Consider the following 21443-nt stretch of genomic DNA (forward strand, 5'->3'; position numbering starts at 1 on the left):
CTAAGGACCATAGAAAGTTTTCTTTCTTGAATATTCTCATTGACTTCATATTGGGCAAAATCTCAAATGGTACTAATTATGACATGGATCGTTTAAGTATTTATTAGTTTTTGATTTTAGTGTTGAGTTCATGGTCACTGAAATGTCATGCTTCTTGTTGTATTTATGTTATTTAAGAAGATGCCTTTAGGTTGTCAAATGAAGTATGTTTCAAAGACTCATGTCAGAAAGTAAGTGTATTGGTGAGTGGATGGAAGCCCCAAACCTGAACTGGAGAGTCAATTTTAAAACGGTTTCTCAGTCATGACAGTCATACATCTTACAAGCAACTGTCATGCCCTATTCTAAAAAGGGAATATAAATGTGTGTGTGTGTGTGTTTGTGTGTGTGTATGTATGTATGTGTATATATATATATATATAAATATGATATGTTGTATTTTGAGGATGGGGCGGACATTTTGTTTCCTTTAATCTCTGCGGGGCATGTAGATGAAACGGGGAAAAGAGACATGCCAACATGAGAAAAACAGGAGACATATTCACCTGTTAACTGGATGGGGAAACGTGTTATATTTGCAGGTTAATTGTCTTTTTGTAAATATGGAGACCTCTCCCCTTCTGACCCCCAAGCCTGTGTAGTGGGTCCACACAAGCCTTGTGTACATCAAATGTGCATATGTATATATTCAGTGTAAACTTGTAAATAATCTTTGATATTGTGGAAGCAACTGAACTTATGAACATTGATGTAGTTATTTAAGATTTGTTGTTTTTGAAAATGAAAGATTTGTTGAGGGGAATGTTGTTAATAAATACTAAACTAATGTTCTACGGTGCTTTGTCGTCTTTGCAACAACAAAAAAAAGAATTAAAAAATGCTCACTTTCACATTGATATCCCAGAACACAGTCCTCCAAGCCCCCTTACAGAATTAAAATATGCAGTACCAGAGGAACATTTGAAGTCAATATAGTTATGAGTCCTCTTGGTGATTTCTCTGTTTAAAACAAATGGTTTATCATGTGTACAGTGTATGGGGCGACATAATTTGAATCCCTCACATGTCATCAACTTCGAACAATAGGCACACGACAGAAATATAAACACTATTTTGATAGTCCTTGTTTAACTTTGATGGAAAAGGTGTGGGTATTTTATAGACTTTAAACCAACTCTCATGTAACTGACTAGGATGTGATTTGGTCGTAGGGAGTTGCACATTTCTGGTCCCTGCTCTGGATGTCACCAGCCGAAATAACTCATATCTAAACTCACTATTGTAGTCTATTACTGTAATCGTATAGTCTACACTACAGTACGTCGTATGGCTGACCAAATACCCCTTTCGCTGTGTGTGCAATTATTAATGCAAGGTCGCCATCTAGCGGCGAGTCGAGAGACAGTGGGTCAAATTCTGAACTCGGTTAGTTTCTCCTGACGAGACGGGGTGAGTCGATCACAGAATTCAACTCAGCGCTGATGCAACACATTGACAGGTCCGCCCGGCTTCTTTAGAAATCAAAACCAGTGTCTAATTTTAAGGAATTAAACTAAGGTAAGATAAGATGGTATTGGGTACATTATGTCCGTCTGAACAGAATCTTGACATGGCCTGTATGTTAGTGCTAGAGTCATGAGGTTTTAGGATGTGTTGAGTTAGTCGACTGTAGCTGTACCTCACATGGCTTGCTACTGTGTGTGCTGCGGCTTGGTTGGTTCATTCAATCTCGACGTGTCATTTAGCTACCTAGCTTAAGCCGACTGGCTTTAGCTAGCTAGCCCGTTAACGTTAGTAACGTTAGATACTCCAACTAACGTTAGGTCTCTGTTGATTTTAGTTAGCTGGTTGAATCTAACCATATTCAGCTACCTGTGTTGCAGTTCCATGCCATTTAATAAGTAGTGCTCGATAGCTAGTTCCAGGCTAGGTGTGACAGTGTACCAAGTTAGCCTAGCTAGACTAAGTCATCAGTAATTATCTCACTGCTGATCTTTGAAGCTAGCTAACTAGGCAAATTGGGGGGTTTGCTGCTTAAGGGGAGACACTACAGTTGAATAGGACTTTTTTCCTTTAAATATACCCTCATCGATTTTTACCAGTTTTATCTTCACATCAAGAGAAATATTTTTTGTATTAGACTTTCTCTCTCAAACCAGGCCAGGTCAAGCCTGGCTTATGTGCGTGGCTTGTTTCTGTTCAGGACTGGTAGGACGTCACTGAAATAACTGCGAATTGAAATGACATGAAATGATGTCTGATAAATTAAGATAGGTCTTGTCGCCTGGACACATCAGTTCCAATGCTTCCAATGCTAATCCTGCACAATAAGAGCGGGATAGCCAGTTAGTTCATGAGCTCACAACAACTAGCAGCAGCTTCCATAACATTAATGGTAGCAGTCAGTGGCTAAAGCAGTTACACTGATGTTTACTGTAACGTAAGCTATTTTGCTGCAATTGGTTCAACTTCTGTTTCTGGACAAAGGTAATAACCCAGATAACACAAGGCTAGCGGACCTACAGCGGGTCCCCGATGGATGCGCCACCATTCCACCGGTAGTTAATTGTCTATATCCTAGGCCCATTGGCCGTGGGGTCCGTGGCGTGGTGGCGAGACTCTGTCCCCTCGCGTCAGAGCGGTTCGGGTGTAGTGCAGTTACTTCTGGGCAATCTCCATACACCCACTGGCGACGGCCGTGTGTCTCTAGCCCGCTCAGGGGCTGAGTTGTGGAGTTCATGGCATGGATAGTGGCGTGGTGGCAAGTAGGGATGAAATCAATTAATCGAAAATTAGGGAGTGTTCATTGTGATATCTATTAGTTCAAATTTTTACCCTATTCACCTGTAGTGTCTCTTAAAAGCTCATTATGTGTGTAGATGTAACGTTAGCAGCTTACTGTATCTTTTCTTCAATACGCATTGTTCATCTCCTCCTCCCCCAGCCTACACTGTTGGAGGCTACAGAAGCCATGGGGGACCAGCTTAGCCCAGATGAGAAGTTCCACCTGATCACCAGGAATCTGCAGGTGTCACTTTAATGTCTATAATTATGTAATGGGTTGTTAATCGTGTGTGTGTGTGTGTGTGTAATGGGTTGTTAATCGTGTGCGGGTGTGTGTGTGTGTGCGGGTGTGCGTGCGGGTGCGTGTGCTTGCAGGAAACCCTTGGTGAGGAGAAGATCAAGCAGGTTCTGCAGGAGCGAGAGCTGAAGGTGTACTGGGGCACCGCCACCACAGGCAAGCCTCACGTAGCCTATTTTGTCCCCATGTCCAAGATAGCCGACTTCCTCAAGGCCGGCTGTGAGGTGAGCCGTTAACACCCCTTAAACCATGCAGGTGTGCTGCCTGTCTGCCTGTCTTAGCCTGGTATGACCATCCCTATCTAGCGAGCTCACTGCTTCACTCCGCAATATCGGTCTGGCCTTCGCCCCATAGAGAGTGATTATGTGGGAGGGGGTACTTGCCTTGACAGACAAACACCTTCAGCCAATCAGCGTTCAGCAAACTTTTGCCAAATCCAGTCGCAAGAACGGAAAAAACGTCTTTTCCACCGAGAAACTCCACTAGTGCATACTCTTGTTCTTGTTTAAGTGTTGTGATTAAGTCTATTTCTGCAATAACTGCACATATTGCTGTGTTTATTCTTCTAACGTTAACGTTACCACGCGTTGCTTCGGGAGCCGCCATGTTTGTTTAGCGAGCGTCAGGGACACGAACCAATCAGGGTTGCTTTCCACTGTGGTACGGAACAGCAGTTAAAACGCAGTCCCTGATTGGCCCGGTATGGTCTGGATTTTGGGATAATCGCTCTGGAGGAGGCGAAGACCAGACCGTTCTGCGTTACTGAAACAGAATGTGAGCTGGCGAGAACGGGATGGTCGTACCAGGCTACGAGTGTCTAGCCCATCTGTCTGTCAGGCTCTCTCACTCTCATCTGTCTTTCCCAGTGTGTGTTTGCGTGTGTGTTTTTGCATGTGTGTGTGTGTTAACGAGCGTGTGTGTGTTTGTGTGTGTGTGTGTGTGTGTGTGTGCATCTTTATGCTTTCCTCACCATTCTACCCTCCCTCCCTCCCTACCTCCCTCCCTTCCTCCCTCCCTCCTCCTCCTCCTCTCTGTACTGGCAGGTGACCATCCTGTTTGCAGACCTGCACGCCTTCCTGGACAACATGAAGGCCCCCTGGGAGCTGCTGGAGCTCAGGGTGCAGTACTATGAGCAGGTCATCAAGGCCATGTTGGGCAGCATCGGGGTTCCTCTGGACAAGCTCAAGTTCGTCAAGGGCACAGACTTCCAGCTCAGCAGGTCGGTCAGACACAGTAGCTGTCTTGAGCACGCTGCCTCATACGTTTGGTTTTTCACACAGGTGCGGGAGAGAAGTCTATGAGCTGTGACTCGCATCATTGTACGTTGTTTCTAATCGCTCTATTTCTCTCACAAACCGAAGACTTACCTGTACATTACATTACAGTCATTTAGCAGACACTTTTATCCAAAGAGACTAACAATAATTGCATTTAATGTGGGAAAAGCCAATGCACTACTACTTGCCAGAACTCACAAGTACATCTCCTTTCTAAAACAAGTGACTAAGAGCATAATCTAGTGCTGAAGGCAAAGTGCAAGAATAGCAATCTAAAATACAATAGGTGAGAGGGACGATCGTGGTAGTACTCCTTGAAGAGATGAGTTTTGAGCCCGCGACGAAAGATGGGCAGCGACTGTGCTGTCCTGACGTCAATGGGCAGTTCATTCCACAACTGCGGGGCCAGGACAGAGACTTGACTTCACTCTCTCTGTCCTCCCTCCCACCCCTCTCTCCCTCTCTCTCCCTCCCTCCCACCCCTCTCTCCCTCCCACCCCTCTCTCCCTCTCTCCCTCTCTGTCAGAGAGTACACTCTGGACGTGTACCGCCTGTCCTCCATGGTGACGGAGCATGACGCTAAGAAGGCCGGAGCCGAGGTGGTCAAGCAGGTGGAGCACCCCCTGCTGAGCGGTCTGCTCTACCCCGGGCTGCAGGTAGGAGGTCACACCCCTGTCCCCTGCTCGTTGCATGCTTATTATATGTTGCGTTCTGTTGTAATTTCTTATTTTGTTTTTCTCAATACCAACTAATAAACTTTTTTATTAGATCATAAAATAATAATGATTTTTTTTTTTTTTATTCTGTAAAGCACTGTTACATTTGCTTGTATGAACATGTGCTTTGTAAATAAAACTGACTTTGACTTAGCGTGATGTAGTAGGCTACAGAGAGTGTGCTGTGTAGTACGGAATATGTAGACTATGGAGAGTGTAGAGTATGGTAGGTAGGTAGGTAGATACTTTATTCATCCCCGAGGGGAAATTGCAGAATATTTGAGTATACCTTTTTCTGGATGTCTGGTACAGAGCCAACTGTGCCGTGTCTCTCTCCTCCTCTCATCTCTTCTCCTCTCTTCTCTTCTCCTCTCCTCTCTCCCTTCCTCTGGATCTCACAGGCTCTGGATGAGGAGTATCTGAAGGTGGACGCCCAGTTTGGGGGCGTGGACCAGAGGAAGATCTTCACCCTGGCAGAGAAGGTACCTTCCCCTTCATCTCTCCTCTTACTCACCTCAACTGGAACAATCAGCTTTGTGAGATTCACAGTGGTCATTTCACCTAATAATCTCCCTGTCTGTCTCCCTCTCTCTCTTCTCTCTCCTCTCTCTCTTCTCTCTCCTCTCTCTCTGTCGCTCTTTCTCTCTCCTCTCTCTTTCTCTCTGTCTCCCCCTGCAGTACCTGCCCTCCCTGGGTTATGCCAAGCGTGCTCACCTGATGAACCCCATGGTACCAGGTCTGACGGGCGCCAAGATGAGCTCCTCCGAGGAGGTGAGGAACTCTTCTACCCACCCTCCCGATGTCGCTCCTGATCCCAGGTGATTGTCGACCAGTCACCCGTTTCCCCATTGATCCCTGCAGGAGTCTAAGATCGACCTCCTGGACAAGAAGGAGGATGTGAAGAAGAAGCTGAAGAAGGCTTTCTGTGAGCCGGGGAACATCCAGAACAACGGCGTCCTCTCCTTCGTCAAACACGTCGTCTTCCCTCTGCATGGAGGTAGTGTACACACACACTCATAACCTCTCTCCCTCCTCTACCTCTCCTCATCTTCCCTTACTGACCTCCTGGACCTTCTGCTTGCAGTCAGACATAAAACAAATCATATTTCTTGCGATCACTTAATGATACTGGTCCTCATTTACGAAACGAACCTCACCTCGTGTAGCCTGGTGTCGCCAGCCTGATCTCGCGAGCTCACGCTCGATTTCACTCCGTAGATCAGTCTGGACATCCAACCGTTCTAACGGAATCCGCTCACAGAAATTTATTCGTGCCAATCACAACCGGTTATCTAATAAGGGGCGGGTTTAATAAGCTGACGGAACAGAGGAGCGCCGTAGAGGCATTTTCGCTGATTGGTTGTAGGTCTATCCAATTGTGTCCAGAGGCTTTTTGATCTACGCCCGTTGGTAACCCTTGGGAATCGGAAAGCAACTGTGAGTTTATAGAACCTTCACCAGGCTACACCTCGCGTACGCAAGTCTGAGAATTGTCACGAGACTGATTCTGTCATCTAAGCAGCCACATATTCATTACTTATGTAGCCTAAATGAGGGTCACTGTGATTGTGTTCCAGAGTTTTCCATTAAAAGAGATCCCAAGTTTGGAGGAGACAAAATCTTTACTGTGTTTGAGGAGGTGGAAAAGGACTTTGAAGAGGAGGTGCAGTATATTCAGCTTTTTAGATCTATACACAGTAATATGAAAAAGACTTAATGATTCAAACCTGTACATTACATCACTTTAGCCTGTAGCGGGGCTAAAAGGCCTCATTGTCCCATCATGCACTGGTGTGACCCTTCTTTTTTTCTTTTCTTTTTTTTAAACAAAATTTTATTGATTTTCAACATATACAAGAATGATAAATTTTCCTATCATATCAATAACAGAAAGAAATATAGAAAAAAGAAAACATACATTAAGACAAATCAAATAAGCATCCGGTGTGACCCTGCTTGACCTCTGGCCCGGTAGCTGATCCACCCCGGTGACCTGAAGGCCTCGGTGGAGGTGGCGCTGAACAAGCTGCTGGATCCAATCAGGAAGACGTTCGAGTCACCCGAGCTCCGCAAGCTCACCAACGCGGCCTACCCTCAACCCTCCAAGAACAGTTAGTACCACACCAACACTGCCTACCCTCAACCCTCCAAGAAGAGTTAGTACCACACCAACACTGCCTACCCTGAACCCTCCAAGAACAGTTAGTACCACACCAACACTGCCTACCCTCAACCCTCCAAGAACAGTTAGTACCACACCAACACTGCCTACCCTGAACCCTCCAAGAACAGTTAGTACCACACCAACACCACCTACCCTGAACCCTCCAAGAACAGTTAGTACCACACCAACACTGCCTACCCTGAACCCTCCAAGAACAGTTAGTACCACACCAACACCACCTACCCTGAACCCTCCAATAACAGTTAGTACCTCACCAACACTGCCTACCCTGAACCCTCCAAGAACAGTTAGTACCACACCAACACTGCCTACCCTCAACCCTCCAAGAACAGTTAGTACCACACCAACACTGCCTACCCTCAACCCTCCAAGAACAGTTAGTACCACACCAATACTGCCTACCCTCAACCCTCCAAGAACAGTTAGTACCACACCAATACTACCTACCCTGAACCCTCCAAGAACAGTTGGGACCCTACCCTGTACCCTCTCTACCCTCAACACCACCTACCCCCAGCCCTCCAAGAATAGTTAGTACCACACCCTGTACCCCCTCTACCAAGAGCCCTCCAAAAAGTCTCATACCTTTACCCTCTACTCCGCTGTCTCTTAAACCGCGTTCACTTAAACAAAACAGACCAGACGCTAGTTTTAGAACGTGTGTGTGTGTGCGTGCTCGTGTGTGTGTGTGTGTGTGTGTGTGTGTGCGTGTGTGTGTGCGTGCTCATGTGTGTGTGTGTGTCCCTCCTTCCCTCAGAGGCAGCAGTAAAAGGAAACCCCAAAGCCGGCGGAGAGGACGAGGAGCTGGCCCCCTCCAGACTGGACGTCCGGGTGGGCCGGGTCATCAGCGTGGAGAAGGTAGGGTGGTAGGAAGTATTTCAACGCTGCCTTCCTTTTTGTATCGGAGGTCCGGATTTGGCGCCTGGGACGACGTCATATCCCAGTTGAATGTGTTCCAGAAACAAAACGCGAAAACACCACTTTCGCACCATCTTTGTAGTTCTAGCCAAGTTAGCCATTGTTAAACATTGTTAGCAATACCAGTTGATAACAACGAACTATGCTATTTTGCGCATATGAACTTCGTAGCAACGTTGTCCACTGATAGACGTTAGACAGTACTGATTTAATGAGACACAAATAAGACAGAAGCGCCAATAAACAGTCTTATTACAGTTTTCACCTACTGTTGATGCGCGTAGCAGCCATCTCGATTGACGTCAGCAGCTGACGTCGACGAAGTCGGGATGGATTTTTCACCCCTAGTAAAAGGGCGGGAATTCCGAGTTCAGGTGACGTGTTGATGACGACTCTGACGTCGGAACACGTGAATCCCGACGTTCCCGATACAAAAGGAACGCAGCATTACAACACCACAGAGACGTCCCTTAAACAGCGTCACCATCGCTCTCCGGCCACTCCCCTCAGCACAGTCTCTCGCCGTTTCGCACGCCCGCGACTCCTCCAGAGGTGAAAGTCTGTGCGGCCGTCCAGGCCTCTTACCGTCTGGTTCCGTCTCTCAGCACCCAGACGCCGACTCGCTGTACCTGGAGAAGATCGACGTGGGGGAGGCGGAGCCTAGGACGGTGGTGAGTGGGCTGGTGGCCTACGTTTCCCAGGAGGACTTGCAGGACCGGCTGGTGTTGCTGCTGTGCAACCTGAAACCCCAGAAGATGAGGGGGGTGGAGTCTCAAGCCATGCTGCTCTGCGCCTCAATGTGAGTCTTCCCTATTTGTTCATATATATATATATATATATATATATATATATATATATATATATATATATATCCTCTCTCTCCCCAACTCCAAGATTACACTTGATACATATACTCTAATGCTCTATACTAGAGTATAGAGTATTAGTAAGTGGTTGTGTTTTGTACACTAGGTATCCTGCTCCTCTGGGTATAGTGGGACTCTTCCTCTCTCTCTCTCCCTCCCTCCCTCTCTCTCTCTCCCTCCCTCTCTCTCTCTCTCTCCCTCCCTCCCTCTCTCTCTCTCCCTCCCTCCCTCCCTCCCTCCCTCCCTCCCTCCCTCCCTCCCTCCCTCTCTCTCTCTCTCAAACAACACATATACCTCCCTCTCTCTCTCTCCCTCCCTCCCTCTCTCTCTCTCTCCCTCTCTCCCTCCCTCTCTCAAACAACACATATACCTCCCTCTCTCTCTCCCTCCCTCCCTCTCTCAAACAACACATATACCTCCCTCTCTCTCTCTCTCTCTCTCTCTCTCTCACACACACACCTGCCTCACACTCTTGTATCTCATTAGACTGTCTTATCTCATCCATCATATTCTGACTCTCAATTTGCCGCCTCTTTCTGATTGGTTGTTCTCAGTGAGGGGGAGCCCAGGAGGGTGGAGCCTCTCGATCCCCCAGAGGGGTCGTCGCCAGGGGAACGAGTCTTCGTGGAAGGGTTCGAGGAGGGCAAACCTGACGACAAACTCAACCCAAAGAAGAAAGTGTGGGAGAAACTACAGGTGTGTTTCCTACTACAGTCTGCCCCCTGGAGGGCTTTCTGGGGGTTTGATTTGCTTGTTGGGGCAACGCTGAGGACGAGCTCTGATGTGTGAATAGATGGGTGAACTCTTGTGTGTGTGTGTGTGTCTCTGGCAGGTTGATCTGAAGGTCTCGGGAGAGTGTGTTGCGCAATGGAAGGACAAATGCCTGATGACAAAACTAGGACAGATCACCTGCAAAACACTGAAAGGTGGCAACATCAGCTAGACACACACACACACACACACACACACACACACACATACATACTGTCTTTCCAAAATGCTCTCACCCAGCTGCGCCCAACAAGAACCCCACACTCATCACCATGGTAACAAACACTTATTCATCAACACGGACTGGTCCAGATGGAGGCGGAGCAGGACTGGACATGGCTGGTGTAAATCTCAACGTCCTTCATGAAGTGTCAGGAAAGGGAACCGAGGACCTCAGGTGCTGCATAGGCAACAGTTTCAGGTTACAGGATGGAGCCTGCTTTCATCATTTTAACTACGGTTAAATGTTTCCCTATTAGGGAGGACTGAATGAACGTTGGCTCCTACAGTATGTGTACTTTGTGGTCAAGTAACGAAGTGCAAGTTTGCATTAACCTATTTTAATATACATCGTAAATAAGACTACCATGGTCTATAGTCATATGGTGGGGCGGTGGTTTGGGATTGGTCATAGTATAACTCAGCATCTGTGGCTGGCCTGTCAAGTGTGTTGCACTATATTGCATCATCTGTACCTGAAATAAACACTGGTTGAATTCTGGGATAGCTCATTCTCTTTCCATTGCGTTCTCTCTTTATCGATGGACGGCGTCCATTTTAAACTTTGATCCTGTGAGATTTTTTGTAAAGACCGTCTCGAAGCCTCGATAAAGGGTGTCTGTTGAAGTTGATCACATGGGCACGCAGTGGGCTCCCGAGGTCAGAGGTCAGATCACACGCATCGTTATTGTGAATCCACTAGAGGGCGCATGGTGCACCCACTGACCCATAAAGCCCTATTGTATCTCCATTGGTGGCACCAAGGTGACCACTTGTGTTCCTGGGGTCCACAAAAATACATCAAACAAGGTCAGTTTACCTGTCAGAAAGCCGACGTGTAGGTTAAGATAAGTGCACATGGTCTGGCATTTTCCACACAACACACGGAAATGGCAGTGCTTTCTAATATGTTTTAATCATTCATACTCTTCATAACAGAAACAATAACTACATTATTCTGAATTCTTATAAATCATCACATGTACATGGAGCCAGTAAGACTTGCCTTGTGTATAGTCAAGAGTGACATTTTGAGCAGGGAGTTCGCTGGGCAAGGCCCAGGTAGACTGACTATACTGTGCAAAGTTGAGTGTTTACCAAGATGCCTTCATTCCACAATGGAAAGGCTTATGTGACTAGCTAATGTGAAAAGAAAGCAGTTTAAAATACAAATAAAAAATAACGACCTCAAGGAGGCTGCCTCTATCACTATAAAGGTGCAAACCTCCTCACTCCAGTGTATCAATCAGGGTTTAAATGTGTGATGATACAGGACTTGTTTCCTAAAGATGGTTCTTCTAAATGAAGGAATATATGGAATATTTCATGTAGCGTCTATCATCATAACGCCAAATCAAGAGATTTACACACATTCTATATTTGGTTGGAGAAGATGACAGACATTGTTGAAAGACAAAAAAATATTCAAAACAAACATAAATAAACATGACAAAGCAGTCGGGAGAGTCCATAAATAGTGTATTTCAATGCGTGAGACTAGTCTAGAAAAAGATTGTGCACCTCTCTTAATTCTGAGAGGTTGGAAGCTGGTAAGTTAGTTAGATGGTTTTAACATCTGAGCCAGAAGTACTACCATAGTGTCAACCTTAAACGACTTACTGGATTTAGCTTCACAAAGTGCTTGTTTATTCACAATCAATAAAAAGTTATATTATGTTAGTGTTCTTTTAAATGTGCAGGATCTTATTCTCATTCACTACCAAAGCCCATTTATCAACAAAATCACATTTTGTTGAAGTTAATAATTTCTTAAAATCAAAGAATTTAAATTCAGTGATCATTCAATGATATAGGAAATCAGTCATCAGTTGTTCCAATTTGGATAATTGTGCTAATAGCTGTGTTGCTGGACTCACAATGAGAAAATGCATGACACAACAAGGAAATTATTTGTTCATTGAAGACATGTTAATGGAGACAGAGTTGAATGATAACACATGAGAGTAGTGACCAAAGTCACTCTCTTCTGAACTGCAGTGACTTCTACCTATTCCAACCCCTAGAGGGCGGTCTCTCATAAGCTTAACCTTAAGACTGCCTTATTTACAAACTCCAGCTGCAGTACCCCCACTGTCCTGTAGGTGCTACGCAAGAGCAGACAGGAACTTCAAAGGTTTTAGAAAAATACTCCAGAATAAAGCTACAGTATAATATCAAAGAAATGGGAACAGTCAACATTTTTTTGCATAAATATGGAGGCCGTTATAGGCTAAGGCTTGTGGAGAAGGCTTCACACATCAGAACACCCTCGGTGGATGTCCCACTGAACGTGTTGATCTCCATCCCTCTTTCTCTCCCTCTCTCATCAGTCCTTGCTTTGTCCATCTGGCTTCAGCCCATGGAAGTCCATGACTTTATCTGTCCACACGAAAGAGTCCGTCTCAAAGTGGTGTGTCAAACACATTTGTAGTTTCTGTTGTGCCTGGGGGGGGGACAACGGCAGAAGCTGAATGCCCAGTGTGCGGTTACAGCATCAGACATAAAAAGCATATTGTGTTCGAGGCTAACTCAATCAGCGAGACATGATCATGGGCTTAACGACGTTAGCGCAGCTTGAAGCGCATGCTAGTGAATTTGACCAGAGCCATGAGACCAGACAAGACACGCTCGGGAAGGAAGGCCAGTATCGCTTTCCCCCATTAGCAGAGAGAGCACAGACTGGCCAGAAGAGCACAGCCATTTGTGCTTCCTCTGAGCGATATTATGCTGCCTTGCTAAGACAGATCCGACCGACCATGTCAGTGTTCGATTACTCAGCAGGTCGGCGTCTTGTGTAGTGTTAGCATCTGCATTCTGTCATCTCAAGACTGGACAGGGAGACATGATAGACGACGGTGAGACATGATCGAACCACTCCACCTGAGATAGCTCACTATTTTGGACCTAAGACCCTATTTGCAGTCTGTCTACCATGAACCTGACACATAGAGACCATCATTTCACTGATCGTTCCAGTATTGAGCTAGCTGCAGTTTTTCTGCAGGCTCTCACTGGACTACAATGTATTACAAAGTCAATGGGGCCCCTGTAAATGCGTTTGAAAAACTATGATAAATGTGCTTTTCTGAGATGGGAAGCACATGGTGTAATCTTACCAGTCTCAGTATGCTCTCCTGTGAAATGTATTGCAATCAGAATATTTTTACGTGTTTGGCAAAGCCTAACCTAGTTTTTCCAACACATTTACAGGGGCCCCATTGACTTCCATTGTAGTCCATTGAGAAAAACTGCAGCTAGCTCAGTACTGGAACGATCAGTGAAATGATGGCCTCTGTGTCAGGTTCATGGTAGACAGACCGCAAAGAGGGTCCAAGGTCCAAAGTAGTGAACGTACCCCTTTATTGCTTTGTTGGAGCATTGTTGAATACATTACATGCTATACAATTAACAAATAAGTACTGTAGTGCAGTAAGTCTATTACTAGAGGGGTGGTATCCTTACCGATCTGCTGGTCTGGGGGTGCCCCCTGCTGGCCCGGAGGCTGCTCTGTCTCTGCGCCCCCGTTCATCTCTGCCCCCGCGTCCGCCTTCTCTGCCCCTCCCCCGGAACACACAGGCTTCTCCGGGGGAACGCTCGTTCCAGACGCCGGTTTCTTAGCAACGGGTGGCGGAACCTTGCTAGGCCTTCTTAACACGTTAGCTTGGTCGCCAATACCGTTGGAGACCGCGGCGTTGGCCTGCGATTGGTCGGACACCTGCACGAGCTCGGCCGCCAGGCTTTGCTTGAGGCTCGCCTGGGCTTCCGGCGAGGAAGAGGCCGGCGTCTCTATGACGACCTTCTTTGCGCTCCTGGAGAAGATGAAGCTGGCGGTGGAAGCAGGTGACCTGTGCGGCTCGCCCCCGTCTGGTGACCTCGGGAACAGAGGGCTAGGCTCGCCGGCGGCGCCGTTGGCGTACGAGGCAGCGTGACGCAGGCTCAGGCGGCCCGGAAGACCATCCCTGGCCGACATGGCGGCGGTTTTCAAGCGGATGGCCTCCTGCAGCCGCACAGAAGGGGCGCCAGCGGTCACGGGCGGGGACCTGGTCGACGAAGACGGCGATTTTATCGACAGCGACTTGCGGACCGGCTTCTGGGGCACGCCGTGGGCTCCCGGGACCGGGGTCGGACCTTGGTCCTGACCGGATCCGCCGCCACCGCCTGACGCAATGTCCTCGGGCTGAGCCGGCGCCTGCTGCTCACCGTCACCCACGGTGACGGACCTGAGGCGCACCATCTGGAGCAGGGAGGGAGTGACCAGGGGGATGTTGGCGTCCTCCTTGGGGACGGGCACGCTCTTGTGTCTTGACAGGAGCTCTTTGCCCCTGGACTCCCGACCCGCCAGGCTGGGCTGCCTCCTGAAGGTCACCGCGGGGGCGGCCGATTGGTTCCCGGCCGGTGGAGGGTGAGGGGGCGGGGCGTTGACAGGGGGAGGTCCGGGGGCGATGATGGGAGGCGGAGAGGGCGGGGCTCGGTCTTCACATGGCAGAGTGGGAGGCAGGGGGGCGACCAGGGAGGGCGCCGGGGAAGTCGGGCTCGAGTCGGCGTCCTCTGCTGATGTCAGCGGCGGCGGCGGAGGCGCCTCCAGCGGAGGAAGAGGGACGCCCTCCGGCAAAGGCGGGACTTCCTGTAATCGGTGGCTGGCTTCCCGGGCTGCAGCCGGCGGCTCCTCTAACGAAGCCGTCCGAAGGCGGGCTGGTTCGGGGATGACCTCGGAGATGACGGGGTCAGCGGCGGTGGGGATCGCCGGATCGCCGGCCACTTCGGTTCCGGACCGTTCCGGCGCGGCCCGAGGGGCGACAGAGCACGCGTCTTCGCCTTCCGCGTTCGCCGTCGCCCCGGCCTCCCCCAGAGCGACGACTGAGACGACGTCGGAGGCGTCCGTCGCCGGGGAGCAGCTCTCCACCACGTCCGGCAGCAGGCTCTCCGTCATGAACGGGGGAGGCGGAGGCGGGAAGTCCATCTCGTCCGGCCCGTCGAAGACGGAGTCCGACGAGCCCTCCAGGGGCGGAGGCGGAGGAGGCCAGCAGGTCTCCGAGGCGGGGGCACCCTCGTCCTCCTCGGATACCGACGGCGGAGGGGTGCTTTTGGAGGGAGGAGGGGGAGGGTGGTGGGCGGGGGGAGGCGAGGGCGGGGGGGAGATTGTGGTCGCTGGCTGAGGCCTGGCTGGATCCTCCTCAGTGTTTTCAGGCGCCACCTTCCCGTCCGCTCTCTCGTCGTCCACGGCTACGTCTACCTCAGGGAGCGCAGGCTCGTCGTTCCCGGCAGCTGATTGGACCCTGGCTTCTGTCGCGACGCCCCCGGCCTGCGCCTGTTGTTGGTTTTCGGCGAACTTCTCCGGCCCTTTTCTCAGGTACGTTGAGGTGCTTTTCTTCATGACAGGAGGCGGCTCTCTCTTCGCCACCCTCTCCTGACCACCCTCTTCCTTGACCGGCGGGCTATGGCTCTCGTCGTTCTCTAATCCCGACACACTACCTTGTTCCTTTGGACTTTCAACGCTCTCATTTTCCTGACCGACCCGCTGTGGAACTTTCTCTAACAGCGGTTCGGTCTTGTCCGGTGACACGTTCTCTGACAACGACAGAACCGCTTCCTTCTCCGTAGAACCTCGAGGCTCGTCAATAACTTCAGCCTGACTCTCTGTCTTGTGCACTTCGTCGGTTGCTTTGGGCTGTCGCTGGGGAAGGCTGTTGACATTCGGGCGGCTCGGCCCACACAGAAGCTCTAACGTGTGTCTGTTGTGAAACCAGGTCTCTGGAGGAGGAGGGGAGGGGGCCTTCACCTTGGGAGGCGGCGGAACGTTGAACAGCTCTCTGATGGCCGCGCTCGCGGGCGAAGAGGCCAGGCTCACCGGCGACGCCCTCTGGGTCTTCACAGCAATGGCGGGTGGGGGCGGGGACCCCCGCTGAGGCGGACTCGGGCTATTGGCTCTGGCCTCGTGATTGACAGGTTCGGAGGCGGAAGAGGATAACGAAGTGAGGGAGGAAGACACGGAGGCCGCGGAGGAGGAGGCGCGGGAACCGGTTCTCTCCGGTTTGACTGGCTTCTTTTTGGGTTTGCCCGAGGGAGAGGGAGAGATGGGGGGCATCCCTTTGGGGGACAGTGTCGGGGTGCCACTCTGGCTGGAGTAGCCGCTGGAGGGCGACATAGTCCTTTCAAATTTACCCGCCTCTGAGGGAGCTTTCTGCGGGGAGGAGCTGCCGGACGCCGGATGGGGCTCTGGGGCTCCTCTAGCTCCCGCGGGGGTGAGGGGTCGCGAGGCGGACGAGGACCTGGAATCGTTCAGACTCGGTCCAGACTCGGCGGGGTCAGACACAGGGACCGGACTCCGGCCCGGGCCGGTGGTGTCCGCGGAGGCTTCCCGAGTCTCTTCCTGGGCCGGACCGCTCGCCTCGCCGACCTTCCCCTCTCCGGACGCCGGACCGCCGAGGTCTTTGACGTCTGCCTGCCCTCTCTGCCTCGCCGCCACGCCGTCGTGGTGCAGGGAGTTGGTTCTCCTGGGCGGCGCCGGAGGGAGCTTGTTCTTCATGACGGACAGACTCCGAGTGAACGCCCGGCTCTCCCTTCCCCCGGCGCCGCCCGTCTCCATGCCGCTCGCCGATTCCGACACGCCGGACTCGGAGGCCCGGCCGGCGCCGGGGCTGCTGGCGCCGCTGGCCCGGCTCTCTGAGCTCCGGAGGCTCGCCGCGTCCTGGTCCCCGACGGACTGCTTGGGCGGACCTCCCTGCCGGGCGCGGCTCGCCGTTGGGGGCTTGGCGGCGCCCGGGCTCCCCTGGGAGGAGATGGTGGATGAGTTCGACATGACTGTCTCGGACGACTGCGACTGGCTCCAGCCGGAGGGGGTCGCCGGCGGCGGGCCGTCGGGGGCGCCGTCGCTGTGGGAGCCGCCGGAGCAGCGCGACGAGGCGGGGCTGGCCGACGACCCGCCGGATGCCAGGCTGCTCTTGCTGGCCGCGCGTCCATTTCCGCCGTGGCTGAGGCTGCCGCCGCGGTTGCGGCCGTTGCTCCTGTCGATCTGTATGACGTCGACGGACGCCGGCAGGATGGCGTTGGGGATGATCTTGGACAGGTAGGTGGCTTGGGGCGAGATGCACATCACTGGGCCCTGCCGACCACAGCACAAACAACCATTGATATTGACACTTTATTTGCTATCCTTCCTAGACACCTACAGTGAAGACGTGAGCCACTAGGCTCGAGAACCATTGGTTCTCAAGGCTGCTTACTGACTTACACAGTGATGATGAGGAATAAACGTTTGGAAGGTCAAAGTTCATAGCACAGACTACATCAGAGAATGCAAAAGTTAATGGAGAAAACAATGTAAGAGGTACATGTGACCAGGGAGGCAGTGTATTTAGCTAGTAGCCAATAGATAGATGTAATATATATATATATATATATATATATAGATATATATGTGTGTGTGTATATATATACATTTAATAGCTCTTTGTGCATCTGGAAAGGCACTATACAGTATAAGTACATAAGTATGATGTTATTATGATGTAGTTCTGGACCCACCTGGGGTTCCTGGAGGAAGAGGAACGTGGAGGGGGAGTAGGAGGACGTTATGCCCGGCACGGCCAGGGACTTGGGCCTCTTGGCGGAGCCGGGGGAGAGTCTGGGCCCCAGGCGATGGTGGCCGAAGGCCTGCTCGTCCTTATACACCGCCTGCAGGTGGCGCTGCAGCAGCTTCTCCTCCCTGGAGGCCTGCTGGACCGCAGAGAGAAGGAGAGGGAGACAGATCAGAGCAGAAAACACCGTTCCTAACAGTGACAAGACATAAACAACTCCTCTTAAAGGGGAGGCAGAAAAATGGAACTTGAATTAAAGAAGCCATGAAATGCATTTGTTTCCATTTTGGATCACATCCTTGGTCATAGTGTGCACCTACAATATTTAACAATACATGCCAACACTTTTTAATAATTAATTTCAATTTTGTTGCAATCTTATATCAAATCTTGTGATTTCCTTTTGCCTTCCTCTTCCTGTAAAACAAAATCTCCAAGTCAGCCAATAATCTCACAACATCCACCTGTCAATCAACGCTATCTGTCTATCAAATCTGTTTTAAGTTGTTATAAACCGCCCACTTGTCAATGTTCCAATCACATTCCTCTAAATGTTGTGTCCCGCCCCTATAGCCTGTTTGAGTCGAAAATACGTCAAACTACGGAAGTTAGAAGATCTCAAACATACGTTTCATCTGGACTTAAAAAAAACAAACAAACTACCTCAAGGTCTTGGAGGTGCACCCTTGCTCCCTCCTGATTGGCTACGGTCATCTCGCCGTCGATGGTGGGGATCACGACAGCCTCGGATTGGTCCTCGCCGACCTGTCCATTAGGGATCTGGCTAGACATGCCCTGCTGGTACGTCATCCCCCTGTGCAAAGCTGGGAGGACGAGAGAACGGACGTCGTCAGCCCGGCGCCGTGTGAAACGGGCGGATTTCCCGTCCGATCCCGTGCGCGTTGGCGTTACGTGCCGCAGGTACCCTACCTAGCTCTCTCTGGACCTGCTGAGGGATGCCCATGATGGTGGTCCTTCTGCTTCTCTTCTTGCCCCTGTCCAGCCTCTTCACCGGGTTCAGGGGCTTAAACGTGGAGCCTGGGGGGGCGGAGTTAGAGAGGAAAGACAGAACAGAGGTGGTGATTTCCAAAAGGAGGGATCGAATTGGAGAGAGGAAGCGAGGGATGAATGATGGGGGAAAACCGAGTGAGTTGGGATGGTTGCCATGATGTGTACACACACACACACACACACACACACACATGCGTAAACACAGTGCTTTGGCTTCCAGCTGTGACATACCAGGCACCGGCAATGCAGGCTTTGGATGCGACAGACAATATCTGTAACAAGCTACAGCTGTGTGTGTGTGTGTGTGTGTGTGTGTGTGTGTGTGTGTGTGTGTGTGTGTGTGTGTGTGTGTGTGTGTGAGAGTGCGTGCGTGCGTGTGTGCGTGCACTTTGATTAAACATCCTGGAAGCACAGGCGAGACACCAAGCCTCTGGGAAGAAGCCTGCATATAAATCACACTCCTCTGACTCAACAACAGCAGCAACAACAACAACAAGCAAACAAAGCTCTCACGCTGCCAGGCGTGATCTATGATTAGCTTCTATTAGCAGGAGATGAAAAGGAATTGAATTGCTTCCTCCTCAACTACGCCTCTCTTGTTCTTTCATAGGCATCGTCATAAGCATTAACATAATCATTTCACACACACACACACACACATTGTTTGTCCTACTACTCTACCTTGGCGCGTGAGCACCGGCCTGGTGGTGGACACCGTGGACGCGGCAGACGTCGTGGTGTTGGCGGAGTTCCCGGCCGTGCTTCCGGACTCCTGGGACGCGTCTCGCTCCTTGGGGCCGGAACCCTCGCCCTCCTGCTCCTCCGCTCGGACCGTCGCCAGGGACTGCTCAGGAGCAAGGGTTCAAACACGTGCTAATTGTCTGTCTCTGTTGATTCTTTTATTATCCTGTTGCTTGTGTTCACAGGCTGTCTTTGTAAAGGAGACTTAAGTCTCAACAGACTAAACCCTTTTACATTTTGTAAATATTTTTTATCTAGCCTTTATTTTACCCAATTGGTCCCATTGAGAAAGATCTCATTTACAAGGGAGACCTGGCAAATAAACGCTCAATAAAGGTGTATGTGTGTGTGTGTAGAATAGAATAGAAAGCTTATTTGCTATATGTAAGGTACAGGTACATTGGAATTCTTATAATCAATCAATTATACATGGCAGTCCTAGGTACTAGATCCTAGGTACAAATTTACCTATTTACTATACTATCCGTAGTCTAGCAGTCTGTTTGAGAGTCTGTGTGTGTGTGTGTGTGTGTGTGTGTGTGTGTGTGTGTGTGTGTGTGTGTGTGTGTGTGTGTATGCGTGTGTGTGTGTGTGTGTGTGTGTGTGTGTTACAGGAAAAGCCAGTGAGGTTGGTTGTTGTGGTCAGCGTGAACAGAAGCACTCACAGCGATGCCCTGGTCATGCTGGAACTCCACTTCTTGCTGATGTTCTAGGACAGAAAACAGGAGGATTTCAGTTGTGCAAAGTAAAGAACCAAACTCCCCAACCCGGTAGCCACAGCCGCCAGCACTGTGCTCAAGCACCTATGTGTCATATTGTGTGGTGTGTCCTCTCACCCACTGCTTGACTTGGACTCGAAATACAGTACGTGCCGGTCCTCACTAGTACTGTTTATATTCAAGTTCAGGTCCACAAATACTTTTGAGCTGATACTATAAGAAGTGCAGCAGCTCAAGCAATAGGACTTTCGAGGGGACGATACTCAGCTCCCGCCCAAGCCAAGCACTGGCTGTGCTCTAGGGTCTAGACTAAACACGGGGAAGTACGACGGTCTGATTGGGCGTGCGACTGACCTTCCTGCTGCTGGATCTTGAGGCCCTGCTGAGCCTCGGTGTGCAGGTCCTCCAGGTACTGAGGCCTGCTGGCCTCGATGAACACGTTCTCCTGGTAGTGCTGGGAGGCCAGCCTCTTCTGCTCCTCCTGACCCTTAGGACCCACTACGGAGGGAAAGAATGAATGAGAGAGAGAGGGAGGGAGAGAGACAGAAAGAGAGGGAGAGAGAGAGATAATGAAACAGAGAGAGTTAGTAAAATATCCACAAAAGAGGAGTTTACTAAATTGGTCAGGCGCTTTTGAGGTCACCTCTGGAGCCACTAAGAGCCAGACCTCCAGTGACTGGCAGATGTGGTACACAGTGTGCTAGTACACAGTGTGCTAGTGTAATTGGGCTAGTGACCGTATGAGTACATCTTTGCAGCTACGACACATCACATGATCTCAGTCTGCTACGTATTGCCTCGGCCACCGAAGAGATCAACCCGGACTGTCTAATAATCCCTAGGATAATTTGCTCTGGGTAGTCGGTGGGATTAATAATCTGGATTAGCCTTGGATCAAGAGGCCCTCTACCTCAGGAAATCTTTTAGATCGACGAAGCAGCGCTAAGTGAAAACAATTCAAACAGAGAAAAGAAAATCGGTTATGTCAAAGACCGACAGCAACAGAGAGAGAGAGGGGGATGGTTAAGGGAGCGTCCAAGCCTCCTAGAATACAGGAGGGATCTTTAGGAACGTTAGGGAACGTTAGGGAACTCGCTAAGACGTTCCACTGTCCCTCCTCCTGGTCCCCAGACTGTGTAAAGGTCACTCGGTGGTGTTGCCTTACTCGCCCTTTGTCCCAGGTAACACTGCTTCTCTCAGTCTCACCTGGCTAGGTAACCGTGTGTGTGTGTGTGTGTGTGTGTGTGTGTGTTCCAGGGTGACTGTGTGCATGTGTGTGTGTGTGTGTGTGTGTGTTCCAGGGTGTCTGTGTGCATGTGTGTGTGTGTGTGTGTGTGTGTGTGTGTGTGTGTGTGTGTGTG

At 50.1% G+C, this 21443-nt stretch overlaps 2 protein-coding genes across 2 annotated transcripts in view; one reads left to right on the forward strand and one right to left on the reverse strand.

Moving 5' to 3' along the window:
* The first annotated feature begins 1478 nt into the window (after nucleotides 1-1478).
* On the forward strand, nucleotides 1479-10400 carry yars1 (tyrosyl-tRNA synthetase 1). Its single transcript, XM_084455666.1, has 14 exons — nucleotides 1479-1557; nucleotides 2945-3028; nucleotides 3160-3306; nucleotides 4126-4301; nucleotides 4886-5015; nucleotides 5477-5557; nucleotides 5754-5846; nucleotides 5937-6072; nucleotides 6653-6738; nucleotides 7051-7186; nucleotides 8018-8118; nucleotides 8784-8977; nucleotides 9599-9740; nucleotides 9877-10400. Exons 2-14 carry the CDS (start codon nucleotides 2972-2974, stop codon nucleotides 9985-9987), a joined length of 1590 nt encoding a protein of 529 aa, XP_084311792.1. The 5' UTR covers nucleotides 1479-1557; nucleotides 2945-2971; the 3' UTR covers nucleotides 9988-10400.
* A 1960-nt stretch (nucleotides 10401-12360) lies between these two features.
* Nucleotides 12361-21443, reverse strand: part of nhsl3 (NHS like 3) — a gene marked incomplete at both ends in the record, with an annotated part of 23399 nt that continues 14316 nt past the window's right edge. The window contains 8 exons of the mRNA XM_084454951.1: nucleotides 12361-12413; nucleotides 13497-17136; nucleotides 17559-17747; nucleotides 18275-18435; nucleotides 18542-18649; nucleotides 19304-19466; nucleotides 20029-20072; nucleotides 20410-20580. Coding sequence (XP_084311077.1) covers nucleotides 12361-12413; nucleotides 13497-17136; nucleotides 17559-17747; nucleotides 18275-18435; nucleotides 18542-18649; nucleotides 19304-19466; nucleotides 20029-20072; nucleotides 20410-20580 — 4529 coding nt within the window. The remainder of the gene's footprint in view (nucleotides 12414-13496; nucleotides 17137-17558; nucleotides 17748-18274; nucleotides 18436-18541; nucleotides 18650-19303; nucleotides 19467-20028; nucleotides 20073-20409; nucleotides 20581-21443) is intronic.

Source organism: Borostomias antarcticus (genome assembly GCF_949987555.1).
Source record: "Borostomias antarcticus genome assembly, chromosome: 21".
Lineage (NCBI taxonomy): Eukaryota > Metazoa > Chordata > Actinopteri > Stomiiformes > Stomiidae > Borostomias > Borostomias antarcticus.